This window comes from Hemiscyllium ocellatum, chromosome 10 (assembly GCF_020745735.1).
Source record: "Hemiscyllium ocellatum isolate sHemOce1 chromosome 10, sHemOce1.pat.X.cur, whole genome shotgun sequence".
In the NCBI taxonomy this organism is placed as follows: domain Eukaryota; kingdom Metazoa; phylum Chordata; class Chondrichthyes; order Orectolobiformes; family Hemiscylliidae; genus Hemiscyllium; species Hemiscyllium ocellatum.
The window spans coordinates 72,886,081-72,906,389 of record NC_083410.1 but is presented as its reverse complement, the minus strand read 5'-3'; the positions used below and the strand labels follow the sequence as shown (position 1 = coordinate 72,906,389).

The 20,309-nt window shown below is 43.0% G+C and overlaps 1 protein-coding gene across 2 annotated transcripts in view; it reads right to left on the bottom strand.

Moving 5' to 3' along the window:
• The window catches only part of ezrb (ezrin b), a 119,079-nt gene that overhangs the window by 18,179 nt on the left and 80,591 nt on the right, over positions 1–20,309 (bottom strand). For both annotated transcript variants that reach the window (XM_060831600.1, XM_060831601.1), the window contains exons 7-9: positions 20,117–20,263; positions 6,478–6,574; positions 4,976–5,139 (exon numbers count right to left, since the gene is read on the bottom strand). In XM_060831600.1, coding sequence (XP_060687583.1) covers positions 4,976–5,139; positions 6,478–6,574; positions 20,117–20,263 — 408 coding nt within the window. The remainder of the gene's footprint in view (positions 1–4,975; positions 5,140–6,477; positions 6,575–20,116; positions 20,264–20,309) is intronic.

The following is a 20,309-nucleotide window of genomic DNA, read 5'->3' as shown; positions in this document are numbered from 1 at the left end:
TGACTGACGTGTCATTGGGGGAGCACTTTGGGGCCAGCAATCAATTCTATTTGTTTTAAAACAGTGAGAAAAGGATGGACCAGATCTAAAAGTTGAAGTTCTAAATTGGAGGAAGGCTAATTTTGACAGTTTTAGGCAAGAACTTTCAAAAGCTAATTGGGGGCTGATGTTTACAGGTAAAAAGGATTGCTGAAAAATGGGAAGCCTTCAGAAATGAGATTTGTATCATCGATAGTCACAGGTTAGGTGCTGGAAGACGAAGTTGGCTAGCATGGTACCACTATTGAAAGAAGGGTGGTAAGGATAAGTCAGGGAACTATAGATTGGTGAGCCTGATGTTGGTGGTGGGCAAGTTGAAGGGAATCCTGAGGGACAGGATGTACATTTATTTGGAAAGGCAAGGACTGATTACGGAATAAATCAACATGGTTTTGTGCGTGGGAAACCATGTCTCTCAAACTTGAGTTTTTGTTATTCTTCAAAGAGGATTGATGAGGGCAGAGCAGTAGATGCGATCTACATGGACTTCAATAAGGTGTTCGACAAGGTTCCCCATGGGAGACTGGTGAGCAAGGTTAGATTTCATGGAATATGGGGAGAAATTGCCATTTGGATACAGAACTGGCTCAAAATGTAGAAGACAGAGGGTGGTGATGGAGGGTTGTTTTTCAGACTGGAGACCTGTGACCAGTGGAATGCCACAAGAATTGGCGCTGGATCCACTACTTTGCCATTTATATAAACTATTTGGATGTGAGCATTATAGTTAGTAAGTTTGCAGATGACACCAAAATTGGAGTAGTGCACAGCAAAGAAGATTACCTCAGATTACAATGGGATCTTGATCAAATGGACCAATGGGCTGAGAAGTGGCAGATGGAGTTTAAGTTTAGAGAAAGGTGGGAAGGTGGGTTGCACCTGAACCAGAAGGGCACCAATATCCTGGGGGATAGGTTTGCTAGCACTCTTCGGGGGGGTTTAAACTAATTTGGCAGGGGGATGGGATCTGGACTTGTAGTCCAGCAAGTAGGCTAGCTGTTTGTCAGGATGTCCAAGAATGTAGGGAGACTGTGGAGAAAGTAGCACTGACAGGGAATACTTGCAGACGCAGAGATGGGCTCAAGTGCGTTTACTTCAACGCAAGGAGTATCAGAAATAAGGTGGGTGAACTTGAGGCGTGGATCAGTACCTGGGACTACGATGTTGTGGCCATCATGGAAACGTGGATAGATGAGGGACAGGAATGGTTGTTGGAGGTTCCTGGTTACAGATGTTTCAGTAAGATTAGGGAGGGTGGTAAAAAAGGAGGGGGGGGGGGGTGGCAATGCTAATTAGAAATGGTATAACGGCTGCAGAAAGGAAGTTTGATGGGGATCTGCCCTTGGAAGTAGTATGGGCTGAAGTCAGAAATAGGAAAGGTGCAGTCACCTTGCTGGGTGTTTACTACAGGCCCCCCAATAGCAGCAGAGATGTGGAGAAACAGATTGGGAAACAGATTTTGGAAAGGTGCAGAAGCCACAGGGTAGTAGTCATGGGCGACTTCAACTTCCCAAATATTGATTGGAAGCTCTTTAGATCAAGTAGATTGGATGGGGCGGTGTTTTGTGCAGTGTGTCCAGGAAGCTTTTCTAACTCAGTATGTAGATTGTCCGACCAGAGGGGAGGCCATATTGGATTTGGTACTCGGTAACGAACCGGGACAAGTGATGGGCTTGATAGTGGGTGAGCATTTTGGTGATGGTGACCACAATTCTGTGACTTTCACCTTGGTTATGGAGAGAGATAGATGCGTGCAACAGGGTAGGTTTTACAATTGGGGGAAGGGAAATTACGATGCTGTAAGACAGGATCTGAGGAGCATAAGTTGGGAGCATAGGCTGTCAGGGAAGGATGTGGTGGAAATGTGGAACTTTTTCAAGGAACAGATACGACGTGTCCTTGATATGTACGTACCGGTCAGGCAGGAAAGAAATGGTCGTGTGAGGGAACCTTGGTTGACGAGGGAGGTTGAATGTCTAGTAAAGAGGAAGAAGGAGGCTTACATAAGGTTGAGGAAACGGGGTTCAGACAAAGCAGTGGAGGGATACAGGATAGCCAGAAGGGACCTGAAGAAAGGGATTAGGAGAGCTAAGAGAGGGCATGAAAAATCCTTGGCGGATAGGATCAAGGATAACCCCAAGGCATTTTATGCGTATGTTAGAAACATGAGAATGACGAGAACGAGGGTAGGTCCGATCAAGGACAGTAGTGGGAGACTGTGTATGGAGTCGGAAGAGATAGGAGAGGTCTTGAATGAGTACTTTTCTTCAGTATTTACGAAGGACAGGGATCGTATTGTTGAAGAGGAGAGTGTGAAACGGACTGGTAAGTTAGAAGAGATACTTGTTAGGAAGGAAAATGTGTTGGACATTTTGAACAACTTGAGGATAGACAAGTCCCCCGGGCCTGACGGGATACATCCCAGAATTATGTTGGAAGCGAGAGGGGAAATTGCAGTACCGTTGGCAATGATCTTTTCGTCTTCACTGTCAACGGGGGTGGTACCAGGGGACTGGAGAGTGGCAAATGTTGTGCCCCTGTTCAAAAAAGGGAATAGGGATAACCCTGGGAATTACAGGCCAGTTAGTCAAAGTAATGGAAAGGGTACTGAGGGATAGGATTTACGAGTATCTGGAAAGACACTGCTTGATTAGGGACAGCCAGCACGGATTTGTGAAGGGTAGGTCTTGCCTTACAAGTCTTATTGAATTCTTTGAGGAGGTAACCAAGCATGTGGATGAGGGTAGAGCAGTGGATGTAGTGTACATGGATTTTAGTAAGGCATTTGATAAGGTTCCCCACGGTAGGCTTATGCGGAAAGTCAGGAGGCATGGGATAGACGGAAATTTGGCCAATTGGATAGAAAACTGGCTAACCGGTCGAAGTCAGAGAGTGGTGGTAGATGGTAAATATTCAGCCTGGAGCCGAGTTACAAGTGGAGTTCCGCAGGGATCAGTTCTGGGTCCTCTGCTGTTTGGAATTTTTATTAATGACTTGGATGAGGGAGTCGAAGGGTGGGTCAGTAAATTTGCAGATGATACGAAGATTGGTGGAGTTGTGGACAGTGAGGAGGGCTGTTGTCGGCTGCAAAGGGATTTAGATATGATGCAGAGCTGGGCTGAGGAGTGGCAGATGGAGTTCAATCCTGCCAAGTGTGAGGTTGTCCATTTTGGAAGGACAAATAAGAATGCGGAATAATGGTAGGGTTCTTAGTCAGGTGGAGGAACAGAGGGATCTTGGGGTCTATGTACATAGATCTTTGAAAGTTGCCACTCAGGTGGATAGAGCTTATAAGGCGGCCTATGGCGTATTAGCGTTCATTAGCAGAGGGATTGAATTCAAGAGTCGTGAAGTGATGTTGCAGCTGTACAGGACTTTGGTTAGGCCACATTTGGAGTACTGTGTGCAGTTCTGGTCGCCTCATTTTAGGAAAGATGTGGAAGCTTTGGAGAGGGTGCAGAGAAGATTTACCAGGATGTTGCCTGGAATGGAGAATAGGTCGTACGAGGATAGGTTGAGAGTGCTAGGCCTTTTCTCGTTGGAACGCCGAAGGATGAGGGGTGACTTGATAGAGGTTTATAAGATGATCAGGGGAATAGATAGAGTAGACAGTCAGAGACTTTTTCCCCGGGTACAACAGAGTGTTACAAGGGGACATAAATTTAAGGTGTAGGGTGGAAGGTATAGGGGAGATGTCAGGAGTGGGTTCTTTACCCAGAGAGTGGTGGGGGCATGGAATGCGCTGTCCGCGGGAGTGGTAGAGTCAGAATCACTGGTGACCTTTAAGCGGCAATTGGATAGGTACATGGATGGGTGCTTAAGCTAGGACAAATGTTCGGCACAACATCGTGGGCTGAAGGGCCTGTTCTGTGCTGTATTGTTCTATGTTCTAAATGAGGGGTGATGCATTTTGGGAAAGCAAATCAGAGTAGGACTTCTACACTTAAATGGTAAGGTCCTAGGGAGTGCTGCTCAACAAAGAGACCTTGAAGCGCAGGTTCCTTGAAAGTGGAGTTGCTGGTAGATAGCATAGTGAAGGCAGTGCTTGGTATGCTTTCCTTTATTGGTCAGAACATGGAGTATAGGAGTTGGGAGGTCATGTTAGGGCATTGGTTAAGCCACTGTTGGAATATTGCTTGCAATTCTGGTCTCTTTCCTGAAGGAAGGATGTTGTGAAACTTGTAAAGGTTCAGAAAAGATTGACAAGGATGGTGCCAGGGTTGGCGGAATTAGAGTTGTAGGGAGAGATTGAATAGGCTTGGAGCGGTTTTCCCTGGAGTGCCAGAGACTGAGGGGTGACCTTAAAGAGGTTCATAAAATCATGACAGGCATGGATAGTATAAATAGACAAGGTCCTTCCCCTGGGATGGGTGGAGTCCAGAACTGGATGGCATAGGTTTAGGGTGAAAGAGGGAAAGGATATAAAAAAGGACAACTTTTTCACGCGGAGGGTGAAAAGTGTATGGAATGAGCTGCCAAAGGAAGTGCTGGAGGCCAGTATATATATTGCAGCATTTAAAAAAGGCATCTGGATGGGTATACAAATAAAACAGGTTTAGAGGGACATGGGCCAAATGCTGACAAATGGGACTAGATTGGGTTGGAATATCAGGTTGATGTGGATGAGTTGGGCCAAAAGGGTCTGTTTCTATGCTGTACATCTCTTCGACCCTATATAGAAAAGAGTAGACAACCTGGAATCAAGTTCCACAACAATCGATGAGCTAAAGAAACAAGTCTCCGGGCTAAATGCTGGCTTGCATACCATACTTTGCTTTCCATAGTGCCATTTAGCTGAATAAGTAGATGGAACCTGGGATTAACATCTCATTAAATACATCACCTTGAGTGAGTGTGCTATCTTTTTGAATCAAGAATGAAGCAAAATCACTTCTTTTGTCAAGTATAGAGAAAAAGGATACATAAGGTCCAATACCTTTCCAATTGTTTCTTGTGCTTTTCCTCACGAGCCTGGGCCTTCATCTGCTGTACTTCAATGGTATCAGGTTTTCGACGCCTCATGTACAGCTCATGGTTGCCCATACACAACTGCAAGATTCTTTTGTTTATTCTTAGACGTGGAGCATAGAAAATAAAATCCTATAAACAGTATAAGTGTGTTCAATTTATTTCCATATCTAAGCTTTGCCCCAACAAATCTGAAAATTCGTCTTCAAGTACACAATCACTTCCTTCCATGGAAGGAAGAGTCCAACATTCTTTTATTACCCCAAAAGGTGGGGGGACTATACATCAGAAGAACCAAATTTAGTATGTAATCTCCAAATCAAGAAACTACAAACAAGATTCCACCTTTTGTTGCTCTTATTTCAAACTAACCAAGAGTGGAAATTGAGAACTGCAAATCTTTTGTCACTGTTCAACAAACAAGAGATGGATAATCCTAGTTATTACAGCCAATGTCAGTGGCTGAACCAGACAAAGTGAATGGTTTGGAGAATTACTAGTTAATAAAAAGAGAATCTCAACAAGAACTGTCAAATGTCTTTTGAGAGTGTCACAAAACAAAAACTTATTGGAGAAGATGTACAATCAAAACAATGCTCATGAACAGAATATTCTAAGTTTATTTAATGGGTAGAAGCAAAATGTCAATTATATTTGGAAGCAATGTTTTGTAACTAATGTGAACCCACCGCTCTGATCTGGAGGAAATTTTATTGCCTTGGTTGATTTTGGGGATGAAGTTAAATTGAAAATAGGGGAAACTAAGAACTCGCATTAAAGGAGGGAATTTGTGCTGGTTTGGGGAGGATGACAGATCAGGTGAAAGACAGAGTGAGATGGGGATTGCTTAAGTGAGGGAGACCAGGCAATGGGGCAGAAAACTTAGTGTGAAGGAAGAGTGTGAAAGGAAGAACAAGAGAAGGTGCAAACCTGGTCTTGAACAAAACAGTGCACCCCAGAGGTTGCTTATTTGACCTATAAAAGGTGGTAAACTTGGGCAGGTAGGACAATTTCAAAACATGCAACTGAAACATATTAGCATGGCAAACTTCAGAAGTACACAGGCTGGTGCAATGGACAATGAGTGCTCATTAAATTTAATGCAGAGTTGTGAAGTGATTCATCTTGGGAAGAAGAACAATAAAAGGCAATAAAAACTAAAGTGCGCAATTCCAAGAGGTGCAAGAGCAGAGTGACCTAGAAGTACCTGCGTGCAAATTACAAAAGGTGGGGTGGGAGCATGGCTGAGAAAACAAGTAAGGCATGTGGTTTGGGCCTTTATAAAACAAGAAGAGAGACAAACTTCTACTCTGAAGTATTAACATAAAATAGCACCAGTGGAAAATGATCAATTCTGTTAAATAAAAACGGATTAAGTGCACATGAAATCCAAGAACTAGTGCAACAGTAACAGTTCTAAACATTCAGAAACGATCTTTCCATACAAGAACTAATCCTTGGAGAACTCACCGGTGCTTTCTTGTCAATGGGTTTGATGACAAATTTCTTGTCATTGAATGAGATATTGCGGATTTCACTCCATGGGAAACCAATCTTGGGTGTTAATCTAAGATTGAAAAGACATCTTCAGTTTTAGGCTGAACATCAACTAAAGGATTCAATTCCATACAAAATCAGCGACTGTCCAGTCATTATAGACCTATTATTATTTGAGCTGAATTTTCTGTACATTGAGAAAAAGTAATTATTCAAAAAGGTGGAATCCTAGAACTTCTTGTCATTATTAAAATTTGGAAGTGAAATTCCAAGACAGACAGTTATCAATTTAGTCTCAGAATGCAAACCTTCTCTTCTACCTCCCAATTTAAATCTTGCTTGAATAAAAAGAACAGGAATGATGCAATTTAATTATACAACTGAACCTATTTTTGATCTCTTTACCCTAAACAATATTTTATTGACTGGCTTTTCTTTAAAACAAGAAAGCAACCCTCAGAGTCGCGAGTGCAATTCTTGAAGGACTGGAGTATGTTTGGGATTTCCTATGGTTCACAACTGAGACTGCTGTGGTGCATTCTGGAAAGGTTGGAGGTTATTTACCTTGGAACAGAGAGCTACAAGAGGAAAAGGGTGAACATATTTAAGAGGTTCATGATTTCATGAAGGGTTTTGATGGTATTAAAAAAAAGTTTCCAGAAACATGGGTAGGTGGCATTTGGCTGAAGCATAAGACCATAAGACATAGGAGTGGAAGTAAGGCCATTCGGCCCATCAAGTCCACTCCGCCATTCAATCATGGCTGATGGACATTTCAACTCCACTTACCCGCATTCTCCCCATAGCCCTCAATTCCTTGTGACATCAAGAATTTAATCAGTCTCTGCCTTGAAGACATTTAGCGTCCTGGCCTCCACTGCACTCCGTGGCAATGAATTCCACAGGCCCACCACACTCTGGCTGAAGAAATGTCTCCGCATTTCTGTTCTGAATTGACCCCCTCTAATTCTAAGGCTGCGACCACGGGTCCTAGTTTCCTCACCTAACGGAAACAAGTTCCTAGCATCCACCCTTTCCAAGCCATGTATTATCTTGTAAGTTTCTATTAGATCTCCCCTTAACCTTCTAAACTCCAATGAATACAATCCCAGGATCCTCAGCCGTTCTTCGTATGTTAGACCTACCATTCCAGGGATCTAACATGTGAATCTCCGCTGGACACGCTCCAGTGCCAGTATGTCCTTCCTGAGGTGTGGGGACCAAAACTAGACACAGTACTCCAAATGGGGCCTAACCAGAGCTTTATAAAGTCTCAGTAGCACAACGGTGCTTTTATATTCCAACCCTCGAGATAAATGACAATAGCTTTCTTAATCACGGACTCAACCTGCATGTTTACCTTTAGAGAATCCTCGACTAGCATTTCCAGATCCCTTTGTACTTTGGCTTTATGAATTTTCTCACCGTCCATGCTTTTATTCTTTTTGCCAAAGTGTAAGACCTCGCATTTGCTCACGTTGAATTCCATCAGCCATTTCCTGGACTACTCTCCCAAACTGTCTAGATCCTTCTGTAGCCTCCTTACTTCCTCAGTACTACCTGCCTGTCCACCTAACTTCGTATCATTGCAAACTTCACTAGAATGCCCCCAGTCCCTTCATCCAGATCATTAATATATAACATGAACAGCTGCGGCCCCAACACTAAACCCTGCGGGACACCGCTCGTCACCGGCTGCCATTCAGAAAAAGAACCTTTTATCCCAACTCTCTGCCTTCTGTCAGACAGCCAATTCTCAATCCATACCAGCAGCTCACCTCAAACACCATGGGCCCTCACCTCGCTCAGCAGCCTCCCATGTGGCACCTTATCAAAGGCCTTTTGGAAGTCTAGATAGACCACATCCACTGGGTTTCCCTGGTCTAACCTGTTTGTCACCTTTTCAAAGAATTCCAACAGGTTTGTCAGGCACGACCTCCCCTTACTAAATCCATGTTGACTTGTTCTAATCCGACTCTGCTCTTCCAAGAATTTAGAAACCTCATCCTTATTGATGGATTCTAGAATTTTACCAACAACCGAGGTTAGGCTAATTGGCCTATAATTTTCCATCTTTTGTCTTGATCCTTTCTTGAACAAGGGGGTTACAACAGCGATCTTCCAATCATCCGGGACTTTCCCTGACTCCAGTGACTTTTGAAAGATCTCAACCAACGCCTCCACTATTTCCTCAGCCACCTCTCTCAGAACTCTAGGATGTAGCCCATCGGGACCAGGAGATTGACTAATTTTAAGACCTCTTAGCTTTTCTAGCACTCTCTCTTTTATAATGGCAACCATACTCAACTCAGCCCCCTGACTCCCTTTAATTGTTGGGATATTGTTCATGTCTTCCACTGTGAAGACTGACGCAAAGTACTTGCTCCGTTTTCCTGCTATTTCCTTATCTCCCATCACTAGGCTTCCAGCATCAGTTAAGTGGCCCAATGTCTGCTTTTGCCTGTCGTTTGTTTCTTATGTACTGAAAGAAACTTTTACTATCATTTCTAATATTACTGGCTAGCCGACCTCCTCTTCTTCCTTATTTCTCTGTTTATTATCCTGTTTTTGTAGCTTTCCCAATCTTCTGATTTCCCAGTGCTCTTAGCCACTCTATAGGATCTCTTTTTCTTTAATATATTTCCTGACTTCCTTTGTCAGCCATTGCTGTCTAATCCCTCCCCGGATAATCTCTCTTTCCTAGGGGATGAACCTCTGTACAGTGTCCTCAATTATACCCACAAACCCCTGCCATTTTTGCTCTACTGTCTTCCCCACTAGGCTCTGCTTCCAGTCTATTTTTGTCAGTTCCTCTCTCATGCCCTCATAATTACCTTTTTAACTAACTGTAACACGTTCTCTCTTTCAAACCACAGACTGAACTCTACCATATTATGATTGCTGCTTCCCAAGTGTTCCCTTACTTTAAGATTTTTCATAAAGTCTGCTTCATTACATAGCACTAGGTCCAGAATAACCTGCTCCCTTGTGGGCTCCATGACAAGCTGTTCCAAAAAGCCATCCTGTAAGCATTCCATGAATTCCCTTTCTTTGGATCCACTGGCAACATTTACCCAGTCCACCTGCATATTGAAGTCTCCCATGATCACCGTGACCTTGCCTTTCTGACATGCCTTCTCTATTTCCCGGTACATGTTGCGCCCCTGGTTCTGACCACTGTTAAGAGGTCTGTACATAACTCCCATTATGGTTTTTTTGCCTTTGTGGTTCCTCAATTCCACCCACACAGACTCCACATCATCCGATGCTATGTCATTCAGTGCCATAGATTTAATTTTGTTCTTAACTAACAAGGCAACTCCACCCCCTCTGCCCACCTCCCTGTCTTTTCGATAAGTTGAAAATCCTTGGATGTTTAACTGCCAGTCCTGACCCCCTGTAACCACGTCTCTGATGCCTACCACATCATAATCATTCACGATGATCTGTGCCATTAGTTCATCTGCTTTGTTACCCGAATGCTCGTAGCATTCATAAAGTGCCTTAATGCTAACTTTATCATTAGAGATATTGGAAGTCATAAGATGCCCCAAGTTATCCTCCCTTTTTGCTGCATTCCAAGTCTGCTTCAAGTTTAAATCCACCTGCACATATGCTATCCTGTTGCTTATCTTTCCATTTAACTCCATACTCCATTGCTTTCACTTTCCCTTCCCCCCCCCCAACTCAGAAGTTTAAAGTCCTACTGACCACCCTATTTATCCTCTTTGCTAGAACATTGGTACCTGATCAGTTCAGGTCGAGACTGTCCCACCAGTACAGATCACCCTGGTTCCAAACTGATGCCAATGCCCCATGAAGTGGAATCCCTTTTTCTCACACCAATCCCTTAGCCACGTGTTTACTTCCCCAATTTTCTTATCCCTATGCCAATTGGCACGTGGCTTGGGCAGTAATCCTGAGATTATGACCCTTGATAACCTGTACTTCAATTTCCTTCCTATTGCTTGATAATCCCCAAACAGGTCCTCCACTCTAGCTTTGCCTATGTTGTTAGTCCCAACGTGGACCACAACAACTGGATCCTCCCCCTCCTGCTCCAATATCCTTTCAAGCCGATCGGAGATGTCCCGCACCCTGGCACCGGGCAGGTAACACACCATGCGAGACTCCTGATCTGGCTTGCAAAGGATACTATCTGTAGACAGCAGGAGGAAAAGAAATAAGTAAAAATTGAAATTTCCCTGTATTTCAATATTGAACTATTTAACATATTTGCTATTTTCTATTCTTAAAGCCATTTAAAAAAAAAATCTAAGCAGACACCCACTGCCCTTTGATTGAGCCTCAATTTTGTCAACCACTTTCAAAACATAAAATCCATAGACATACTTTACCAAATTCCCATCAATCATGTTCATTAATTCATCAAAACATTTAATTAGTCAAAGAGAATGCCTTTTGGAAATCCATGCCAGTTCTGAAACCACTCCGAAACGCCTGTTAATTATGCCCCCAATTATTTCCTACAAGAATGTAAGTTGCCCTGCCTTCCTTACTTTTCTTGATAAAGGGTTTGCCATTTCCAAAACTCTGGCATCTCTATAACAACTTAAGGAGACTTAGGGTCCCACCGTGCATCATGTATTTCGTTGCCTTGTTTGTTCTGCCCAAATGATTGAATTTCATTTGCCACTGACAAGCCCATCTATATTCTTCTGTAGCCTCAGGCTAGCCTTACCATTTACCATACCACCCCAGTTATCAGACCAGTCAGAACCTCCTTTGTCTATGCTAACTTAATTTAGTGTATCACAGTCCTCCCCGATTTTTGTACCCACATCATCCTTCTCACTGGTGAACACAAAGCATTCTCTTAGAATTCTACCCATGCTGTGAGACTCCATGCACAAATGTCATCCTTAAATGGGCCCTACTCTCTTCCTTTCTATCCTTAATGTAATTGTAAAATAACTCAGGATTTTTCTTAATTCTTCCAGATTTATTTCATGCTCCCTTTTTGTTCTCCTGACTTCAAGTTGTCCCTTGCATAAACTGCACTCCTCTATGGCTTCAGTGTTTTGAGCCCTCAGCATAGAATACAACACAGGAACAGACCCTACAGCCCACAATATTGTACCAAACATGAGACACGTTTAACCAATCCCTTCTGCATGCCCGTAGTCCATATCCTTCCATTCCTTGCATATTCATGTGATTATGGAAGAGCCTCTTCAACACTCCTAATGTATCTGCCTCCATCACCACCTCTGGAAACATGTTCCAGACGACTACCACTTGAAATCCTGCCCTCATCTCCTTTGAACTTTCTCCCTCTCACCTTAAATGTATGCCCCCTAGTATTAACCATTGCAACTCTGGGGGAAAAAAGACTTGACTGTCAATCCTAACTATAATAATTATAATTTTATACCTTCTATCAAGTCTATCCTCAGCCTCCACCATTAGACAAAACCACCTTAGTTTTTCTTGCCTCTTATTAACACAAATACCCTTTAATCTAGACAGCATCTTGGTGAATCTCATATTCCCTCTCCAAAGCTTGTAAAGTGGCAACTGGAATTGAACACAATACTCCAAGCGTGGCCAAACCAAAGTCTTTTCTTTTCCACCCTCTCTCATCACCTTTTTTCCTCTCCTTTTCCCCCTTTGCTATCCTTCTGTTTTCCATTTTGCCTCTGCTTCACCCATCCACCTCCCCCCCCCATATTTTGTCATATAGCACTAGCTTCAGCCTTGGTTATTCACAGCTCCTAGTCTCCCTATAACCTCTCTATGCACTGTCATTACCACCTCTTTATTGCTACCTTGGCTTCTGGAGCCATGACTCACCTTCTCTCAGCCTAGCTGAAATACCTCCCTATTTCTCCCTTTGTCAAAGCTTAAAGGGTCAATTAGACTCAAAAGGTCAGCTTCTTTTTTCCTTATAAATGCTGCCAGACCTACTAAGATTTTCCATCATTTTCTCTTTTGGTTTCAGATTCCAGCATTCGCAGTATTTTCTCCTCCTTTATTGTTGAATGGTCCTACCTTCTCTCTAGTGATCCACTAGTTTTTGATGGATGTATAGAATGCCTTGGGATCCTCTTTGGCCCCTTCTTGCCAAGGTCGCTTCATGGCCCCTTGTTGCTCATGTTCTTTCCCGCTTTATATTCCTCATGGGCCCTGGCTGATTTTAGTTTCGTAAGCCTTACGTATGCTTTTCTCCTCTCGATTAAATTCACAATGTAATTATCCAGGAGTGTCTTACCTTGCCATCTTTGTCCTTCCTCCTTACTGGAACATGCCAGTCCTGAATTCTGATCAGGTCTTTAAACAACTCGCACATGTCAAAATGTGGACTCGCCTGATAACAGCTTCTCCCAAATAATACTCCTGAGCTCCTGTCTTATACGGACATAACATGCTCTTCCCCAGTTTAGTAACTTGCCACAAGGTCCTGACTTATCCTTATTCATAGCTGCCTTGAAAAATAAAAAAGAGTTGTGATCACTGTTTCCAAAATACTGAAAGGTCAGCCACCTGGCCAGGCTTATTAGCCAGTACACTGTCTATTTTGGCCCATACTCTAGTTGGACTATCCACATACTATTTCAGGAAACCCTTTTGGATGCACTTAAATTCTGCCTGGTATAAGCCTTTTGCTCCAAGTCCCAGTCAATGTTGGGGTAGTTACCACTATGGCAACTTTGTTTTTATTGCATCTTTCTACAATCTGCTACGCATCTGTTCCTCAATCTCAGTGGCTGTCGGGGGGGCCTATAATGTAAGGTAAAAACAATGACTGCAGATGCTGGAAACTAGATTCTGGATTAGTGGTGCTGGAAGCGCACAACAGTTCAGACAGCATCCGAGGAGCAGTAAAATCAACGTTTCAGGCAAAAGCCCTTTATGAGGAATACAGGCAAAGTGCCTAAAGGGTGGAGAGATAAATGAGAGGAGGATGGGGGTGGGGAGAAAGTAGCAGAGTACAATAGGTGAGTTGGGGAGGGGATGAAGGTGATACGTCAGGGAGGAGGGTGGAGTGGATAGGTGGAAAAGAGGATAGGCAGGTAGGACAAGTCATGGGGACAGTGCTGAGCTGGAAGTTCGGAAGTAGGGTGAGGTGGGGGAAAGGGAAATGAGGAAACTGTTGAAGTCCACTTGTAGAGAGAGGAGAGGAGGACTACAATATAATCCTATCACAGCAACTACACCCACATTATTGGAAGGCTCATCCATTGAGGCAATGTTGAGTGCAGACCCAACATTCTCCCTGATTAGTAATGCAATTCCTCCAACTCTTACCTTCCAAGGTGTGACTTTCACCTTGGTTATGGAGAGATAGGTGCGCACAACAGGGTAGATTTTACAATGGGGGCGGGGGGGGGGGGGGGGGGGGGGGGGGGGGGGGGGGGGGGGGAAATTACGATGCTGTAAGTCAGGATTTGAGGTGCATAAGTTGGGAGCACAGGCTGTCAGGGAAGGATGTGGTGGAAATGTGGAACTTTTTCAAGGAACAGATACGACGTGTCCTTGATATGTATGTACCTATCAGGCAGGAAAGAAATGGTCGTGTGAGGGAACCTTGGTTGATGAGGGAGGTTGAATGTCTAGTAAAGAGGAAGAAGGAGGCTTACATAAGGTTGAGGAAACGGGGTTCAGACAGAGCAGTGGAGGGATACAGGATAGCCAGAAGGGACCTGAAGAAAGGGATTAGGAGAGCTAAGAGAGGGCATGAAAAATCCTTGGCGGATAGGATCAAGGATAACCCCAAGGCATTTTATGCGTATGTGAGAAACATGAGAATGACGAGAACGAGGGTAGGTCCAATCAAGGACAGTAGTGGGAGACTGTGTATGGAGTCGGAAGAGATAGGAGAGGTCTTGAATGAGTACTTTTCTTCAGTATTTACTAACAAGAGGGACCGTATTGTTGAAGAGGAGAGTGTGAAACGGACTGGTAAGCTAGAAGAGATACTTGTTAGGAAGGAAGATGTGTTGGACATTTTGAACAACTTGAGGATAGACAAGTCCCCCGGGCCTGAAGGGATATATCCTAGGATTATGTGGGAAGCGAGAGAGGAAATTGCAGTACCGTTTGGCAATGATCTTTTCGTCTTCACTGTCAACGGGGGTGGTACCAGGGGACTGGAGAGTAGCGAATGTTGTGCCCCTATTCAAAAAAGGGAATAGGGATAACCCCAGGAATTACAGGCCAGTTAGTCTTACTTCTGTGGTAGGCAAAGTAATGGAAAGGGTACTGAGGGATAGGATTTATGAGTATCTGGAAAGACACTGCTTGATTAGGGACAGCCAGCACAGATTTGTGAAGGGTAGGTCTTGCCTTACAAGTCTTATTGAATCCTTTGAGGAGGTAACCAAGCATGTGGATGAGGGTAGAGCAGTGGATGTAGTGTACATGGATTTTAGTAAGGCATTTGATAAGGTTCCCCACGGTAGGCTTATGCGGAAAGTCAGGAGGCATGGGATAGACGGAAATTTGGCCAATTGGATAGAAAACTGGCTAACCGGTCGAAGTCAGAGAGTGGTGGTAGATGGTAAATATTCAGCCTGGAGCCGAGTTACAAGTGGAGTTCCGCAGGGATCAGTTCTGGGTCCTCTGCTGTTTGGAATTTTTATTAATGACTTGGATGAGGGAGTCGAAGGGTGGGTCAGTAAATTTGCAGATGATACGAAGATTGGAGGAGTTGTGGACAGTGAGGAGGGCTGTTGTCGGCTGCAAAGGGATTTAGATATGATGCAGAGCTGGGCTGAGGAGTGGCGGATGGAGTTCAATCCTGCCAAGCGTGAGGTTGTCCATTTTGAAAGGACAAATAAGAATGCGGAATACAGGGTTAACGGTAGGGTTCTTAGTCAGATGGAGGAACAGAGGGATCTTGGGGTTTATGTACATAGATCTTTGAAAGTTGCCACTCAGGTGGATAGAGCTTGTAAGGCGGCCTATGGTGTATTAGCGTTCATTAGCAGAGGGATTGAATTCAAGAGTCGTGAAGTGATGTTGCAGCTGTACAGGACTTTGGTTAGGCCACATTTGGAGTACTGTGTGCAGTTCTGGTCGCCTCATTTTAGGAAAGATGTGGAAGCTTTGGAGAGGGTGCAGAGAAGATTTACCAGGATGTTGCCTGGAACGGAGAATAGGTCGTACGAGGATAGGTTGAGAGTGCTAGGCCTTTTCTCATTGGAACGGCCAAGGATGAGGGGTGACTTGATAGAGGTTTATAAGATGATCAGGGGAATAGATAGAGTAGACAGTCAGAAACATTTCCCCCCGGGTACAACAGTGTGTTACAAGGGGACATAAATTTAAGGTGAAGGGTGGAAGGTATAGGGGAGATGTCAGGGGTGGGTTCTTTACCCAGAGAGTGGTGGGGGCATAGAATGCACTGCCCGTGGGAGTGGTAGAGTCAGAATCACTGGCGACCTTTAAGCGGCAATTGGATAGGTACATGGATGGGTGCTTAATCTAGGATAGATGTTCGGCACAACATCGTGGGCCGAAGGGCCTGTTCTGTGCTGTATTGTTCTATGTTCTCTATCTCATCTAAAATAAATGAAATCTTGGAATGTTGATCAGCCAGTCCTGTCCCCCTCTCAACCAACTCTCTAATGGCCCTATCATCATAGTCCTATATATTGATCCAGGCTCTAGGCTCCTCTGCCTTACCTATAAATACTCCTTGCATTAAAATGAACATACTTCAGCCCATTAGTACCATCATATTCATTTACCTGTCTCTACCTAGACATCCTTCCTGATTTACTGGTCCTAACATCTACCTTCCTCTCAATCTCTCCTCTTGTTAAACTGTTGGTCTGGTCCCAGCCCCCTGCCACCCTAGTTTATGGTTTCTGCAGAAGCCTCCCCTTTTCTCTTTATCCAATCCTGTACCGTATGATTTAACGATTCTGCCTATTAATTTTCACCCCATCATTTTTTACTTGCTCCAATTCAACTATAATTTTGTTCTCACCTACAGGGAGTACTCAAAAGTTCTAAAGAATCACCGGACTAAACACAGTAGATCAGTTTCTGTATAGATACTACTTACTAGACTGTATGTAGCTTTATTTACTCAAATTGTCTAACCTGAAAAATGGGTTGCTGGAAAAGCACAGGCCAGGCAGCATCCAAGGAGCAAGAGAATCAATGTTTTGGGCATAAGCCCTTCGATTCCTGAGGGGGAGGGGGCACAGAGGGACTGCCATTCTGCTCTTATATACTTTGTTACTTGCATTCTCTTCATTTGTAACTTTTGCACTGATTGATTTCTCCCAAAGAATTCCCCTAACATAGATCCACGCTGTATCTCCTGCATCAGAAAATCCTGGCATTGGTTCACCTTGCAAAAAAAATCAACTCACTTATACTCTACACAATCTGAAAATAGATGAGGATTCATTATGGTCACTATATTTCTGGTCAGTCCTCCAAATTTTAGTTTTTTTAAAAACAATATTCTCACACACCTTTGGAGCAGATGGGATAAGTAGTTGGTAGGGCTAAGTGGAAAACCTTTAGGTTGGCAAGTTAGTATGCCACAGGGATTAACTGTTGGTAATCTATATTAATCATTTTAATGAAAAGATGGCAATGTGTCAACAGCAAAGTTAGCTAAGAAACAAAAATAAGTATTTGAATGGAGTGACTACAGACTTTCTGGGTGCCCTGGTAAATAAATCTCCAAAAAAAATAGTATGCAAGAACTGCAAGCCATTAGGAAGACAAAAGAAATATTATGTACTAAAGGGGGATAGAAAATAGAAGAAAATTGTTACTACAGCTAAATAGGAGTTGTGTTACATATTCGGAATACCTTGCACAACTTTGGTTTCTAAGTTGTATTATAAAAAGATCAACGAAAATTCATTTGACTCATTCCTTGAACGAAGGATCACAAGGGAACATTGACCAAGTTGGACAAGTGAAGAATTTGGTTTCCTCCAAGGTTTGTAAATGTGGAATTCCCTTTCCCGAGAGAAGTAGAGGCTATATGTACTTGCATATCTAACCAAGTATTGATGGTCAAGGTTGTCCAGGGGTGTTGGGGCCAGACAAAGTTGAGTTGAAACTACAAATCAGATTAGCATGATTTTATCAAATGTCAGAGCAGCCTCAGGGGCTAAATGGCCTACTCCTGCTAACATCTGTTTTTAAATGCACCTGTTTAGATGGATTATGACAAAACTCTGGAGAAGGTAGTGTTGAGCCCAGGCCTTCTGCTCCAGAGGTAGGGATACTAATGTTTGTACTTGTGACTATCTATTCCAAAATGTTCAAATGTTGAAAGTGGCACATCCCATTCTTTTAGGCGCCTACCATCTACCGGTCTATGACAACTACTCCCAGAAAGACCACTTGCTTGATACTCTGCTTGGGCTCTAGTTTCCCTTTAATTTTGGGAGCACGATGCTTGAACTCAAGGTGGAGATTCTTCCACATGTGAAACCTACCAAGACAATGATGTCCGTGGAAGTTCAAAAATGTTCATGTAATTCATGTTGAAAAAACTACAAGTTTGAACAAGGTACAAATTAGACTGAGAGGAATAACTTTAATGCCTACAAACTGGTTTGTGAAAATACACATTAATTCATGATCCACACATAATTCAATGGAAATTTTCGAATTTTCACCTGTAGTTTATATAAATGGCCTAGCTTAGAGAAAAAGATAGCAATCATTTAAGTGATGTCAAACGGATTATTCTCTGCTCCCCTAAAGTGGTTCTTCTACTCTCACCTAATCTTTAGCTCTCTCTGCTCTTGCTCTCATGTCTCAACTCTCTTTTCCCCAACCCTTATGCAAGTCTGGCTCTGTCCTGAAATTGCTCTTCAGCATTGGGTCACTTGTCCCAATATTTCTTTATAGAGCATAGTGTAAAACATGTTGAAAAAGCCCCTTGGGAAGTTTTATCATTAGAGTTAAAGTGTTATTTATTATATGCTAGTGCCCATTATAAAAGATTTAATAGCTACACACTTGGAAAATAGTGGCAGATTGGAAAGAGTCAGCAAGGATTCATGAAAGGGAAAGCATGCTGGACAAATCTACTGGGTTTCTTCAAGAATGTATGTAGCAGCATTGATAAATAGATGTAGTTTATTTGGACTTACGTTAGAGTTTGTTGAAAACCTCCTGTAACAGTTTAGCATGTAAAATTAAAGCACGTGGCATTGGGGGATAGTATAGGGACATGGATAGAAAACTGTTTGGCAGTCAGGAAATAAAGTAAGAATAAACAGGTCTTGGTCAAAATAGTCCTTGCCTCGATGACTAGTTTGGAGAAGGGCTAGGACCCCAGCTGTTCACAATATATATTAATGATTTAAATAGGGGAAAAAAAAGCATTTAAATGCCTCTAAATTTACAGACAAAGCTGGGTGGGGCGATGAGCTGTGAGGCAGATGCAAAGATGTTTCAGTGCGATTTGGACAAGCGGAGTGAGTGGGCAAATGTGGATAGATGGGAGATTATCAACATTGGGAATGGCTAGACTGACACACAAGGAGAGGCTAAAGCTGTTAGAAATATAATCATTGGAGCTCAGAAGAATAAAAAGGTGATGTCATAGAAATCCAAAAAAATCTTTACCAGGACTAGATACATGTAGGACATTCCCAATTGAGTTCAGAACCAGAGGTTACAGTCTAAAGAATATTGGGTAAAACATTTGGAAGAGATAAAAGAAAAACTTATTCACTGAGGGGGAGTGGCTAGCCTACAGAATTTATTACCTCGGAAAGCAGTCGACGTCAAAACCTTGTATGATTTCAAGGAGGGGTTGGGTATAACACTTAGAGCCAAAAGTGATTGAAGCATATGGCAGAATGGTGGGGACAGGTTGGATGATCAACCATAGCCACGACGAGTAGAGGAGCATAGAATCTCTACAGTGTGAAAACAGGCCATTCAGCCTCGAGTCCAGACTGGCCCTCTGAGCACAATTCACCAAGACCCATCCCCCTACTCTATCCTTGTAATCCTTAATTTCCTATGGCTTATCTACCTTGCCTGCACATCGCTGGACATATGGGCAATGTAGCATAGCTGATCCACCTAAACTGCACACCTTTTGACTGTGGGAGGAAACCCATGCAGACATGGAGAGAATATACAGACTCCACATAGACGATTGCCCAAGGATGGAATCGAACCTGGGTCCCTGGTGCTGTGTGGCAGCAGTGCTAACCACTGAGCCGCCTTCAACAAACTTCTCCTGCTCAAATTTTCTATGACATTAAAGACACTAAGCAACTGGTTGGCAAGACAGGCTATCCACACACCTTGACAGGAAAGATCAATTAATAGCTGATGCAAAAAACAACTAAACTGTGAGCATATCATATGTACTCTACCATGTTCCATTGCAATTCAAAAAACCAGTTGATGTAGCTCAGGTTACATATACAAAGACTGCCCCAAACAAAATACTTTCTATATTCACTGAGCTGAATACCATAGGTGCCGCCACACTTTACTGGAAAGGCATAAATTCTAAACAATTTAGACGTAAAATGCATTCTATACAGATCCAATATCTTTCATTGAGATTAATTCAGTCAAAGCCCATGCATTGCAAATTAATATGGAGAAATGAACATTTGAGAGATTAAAAGGCTGCACTTACCTGTCCTCTTTCTCATAGATATTGAGACCCAGAGCATCAACACCCAACCATAAGTCTGTTCCCTTCTTATTTTTGATGTCAAAGTAGTTAACACCATACATTTCTAGATCCTGGGCAATCTTCAGATACTCTAACATGGCATCCTCTCTGTTGAGGAGATGAACAATTTAAAACCAAATAAGTGAACAATGAC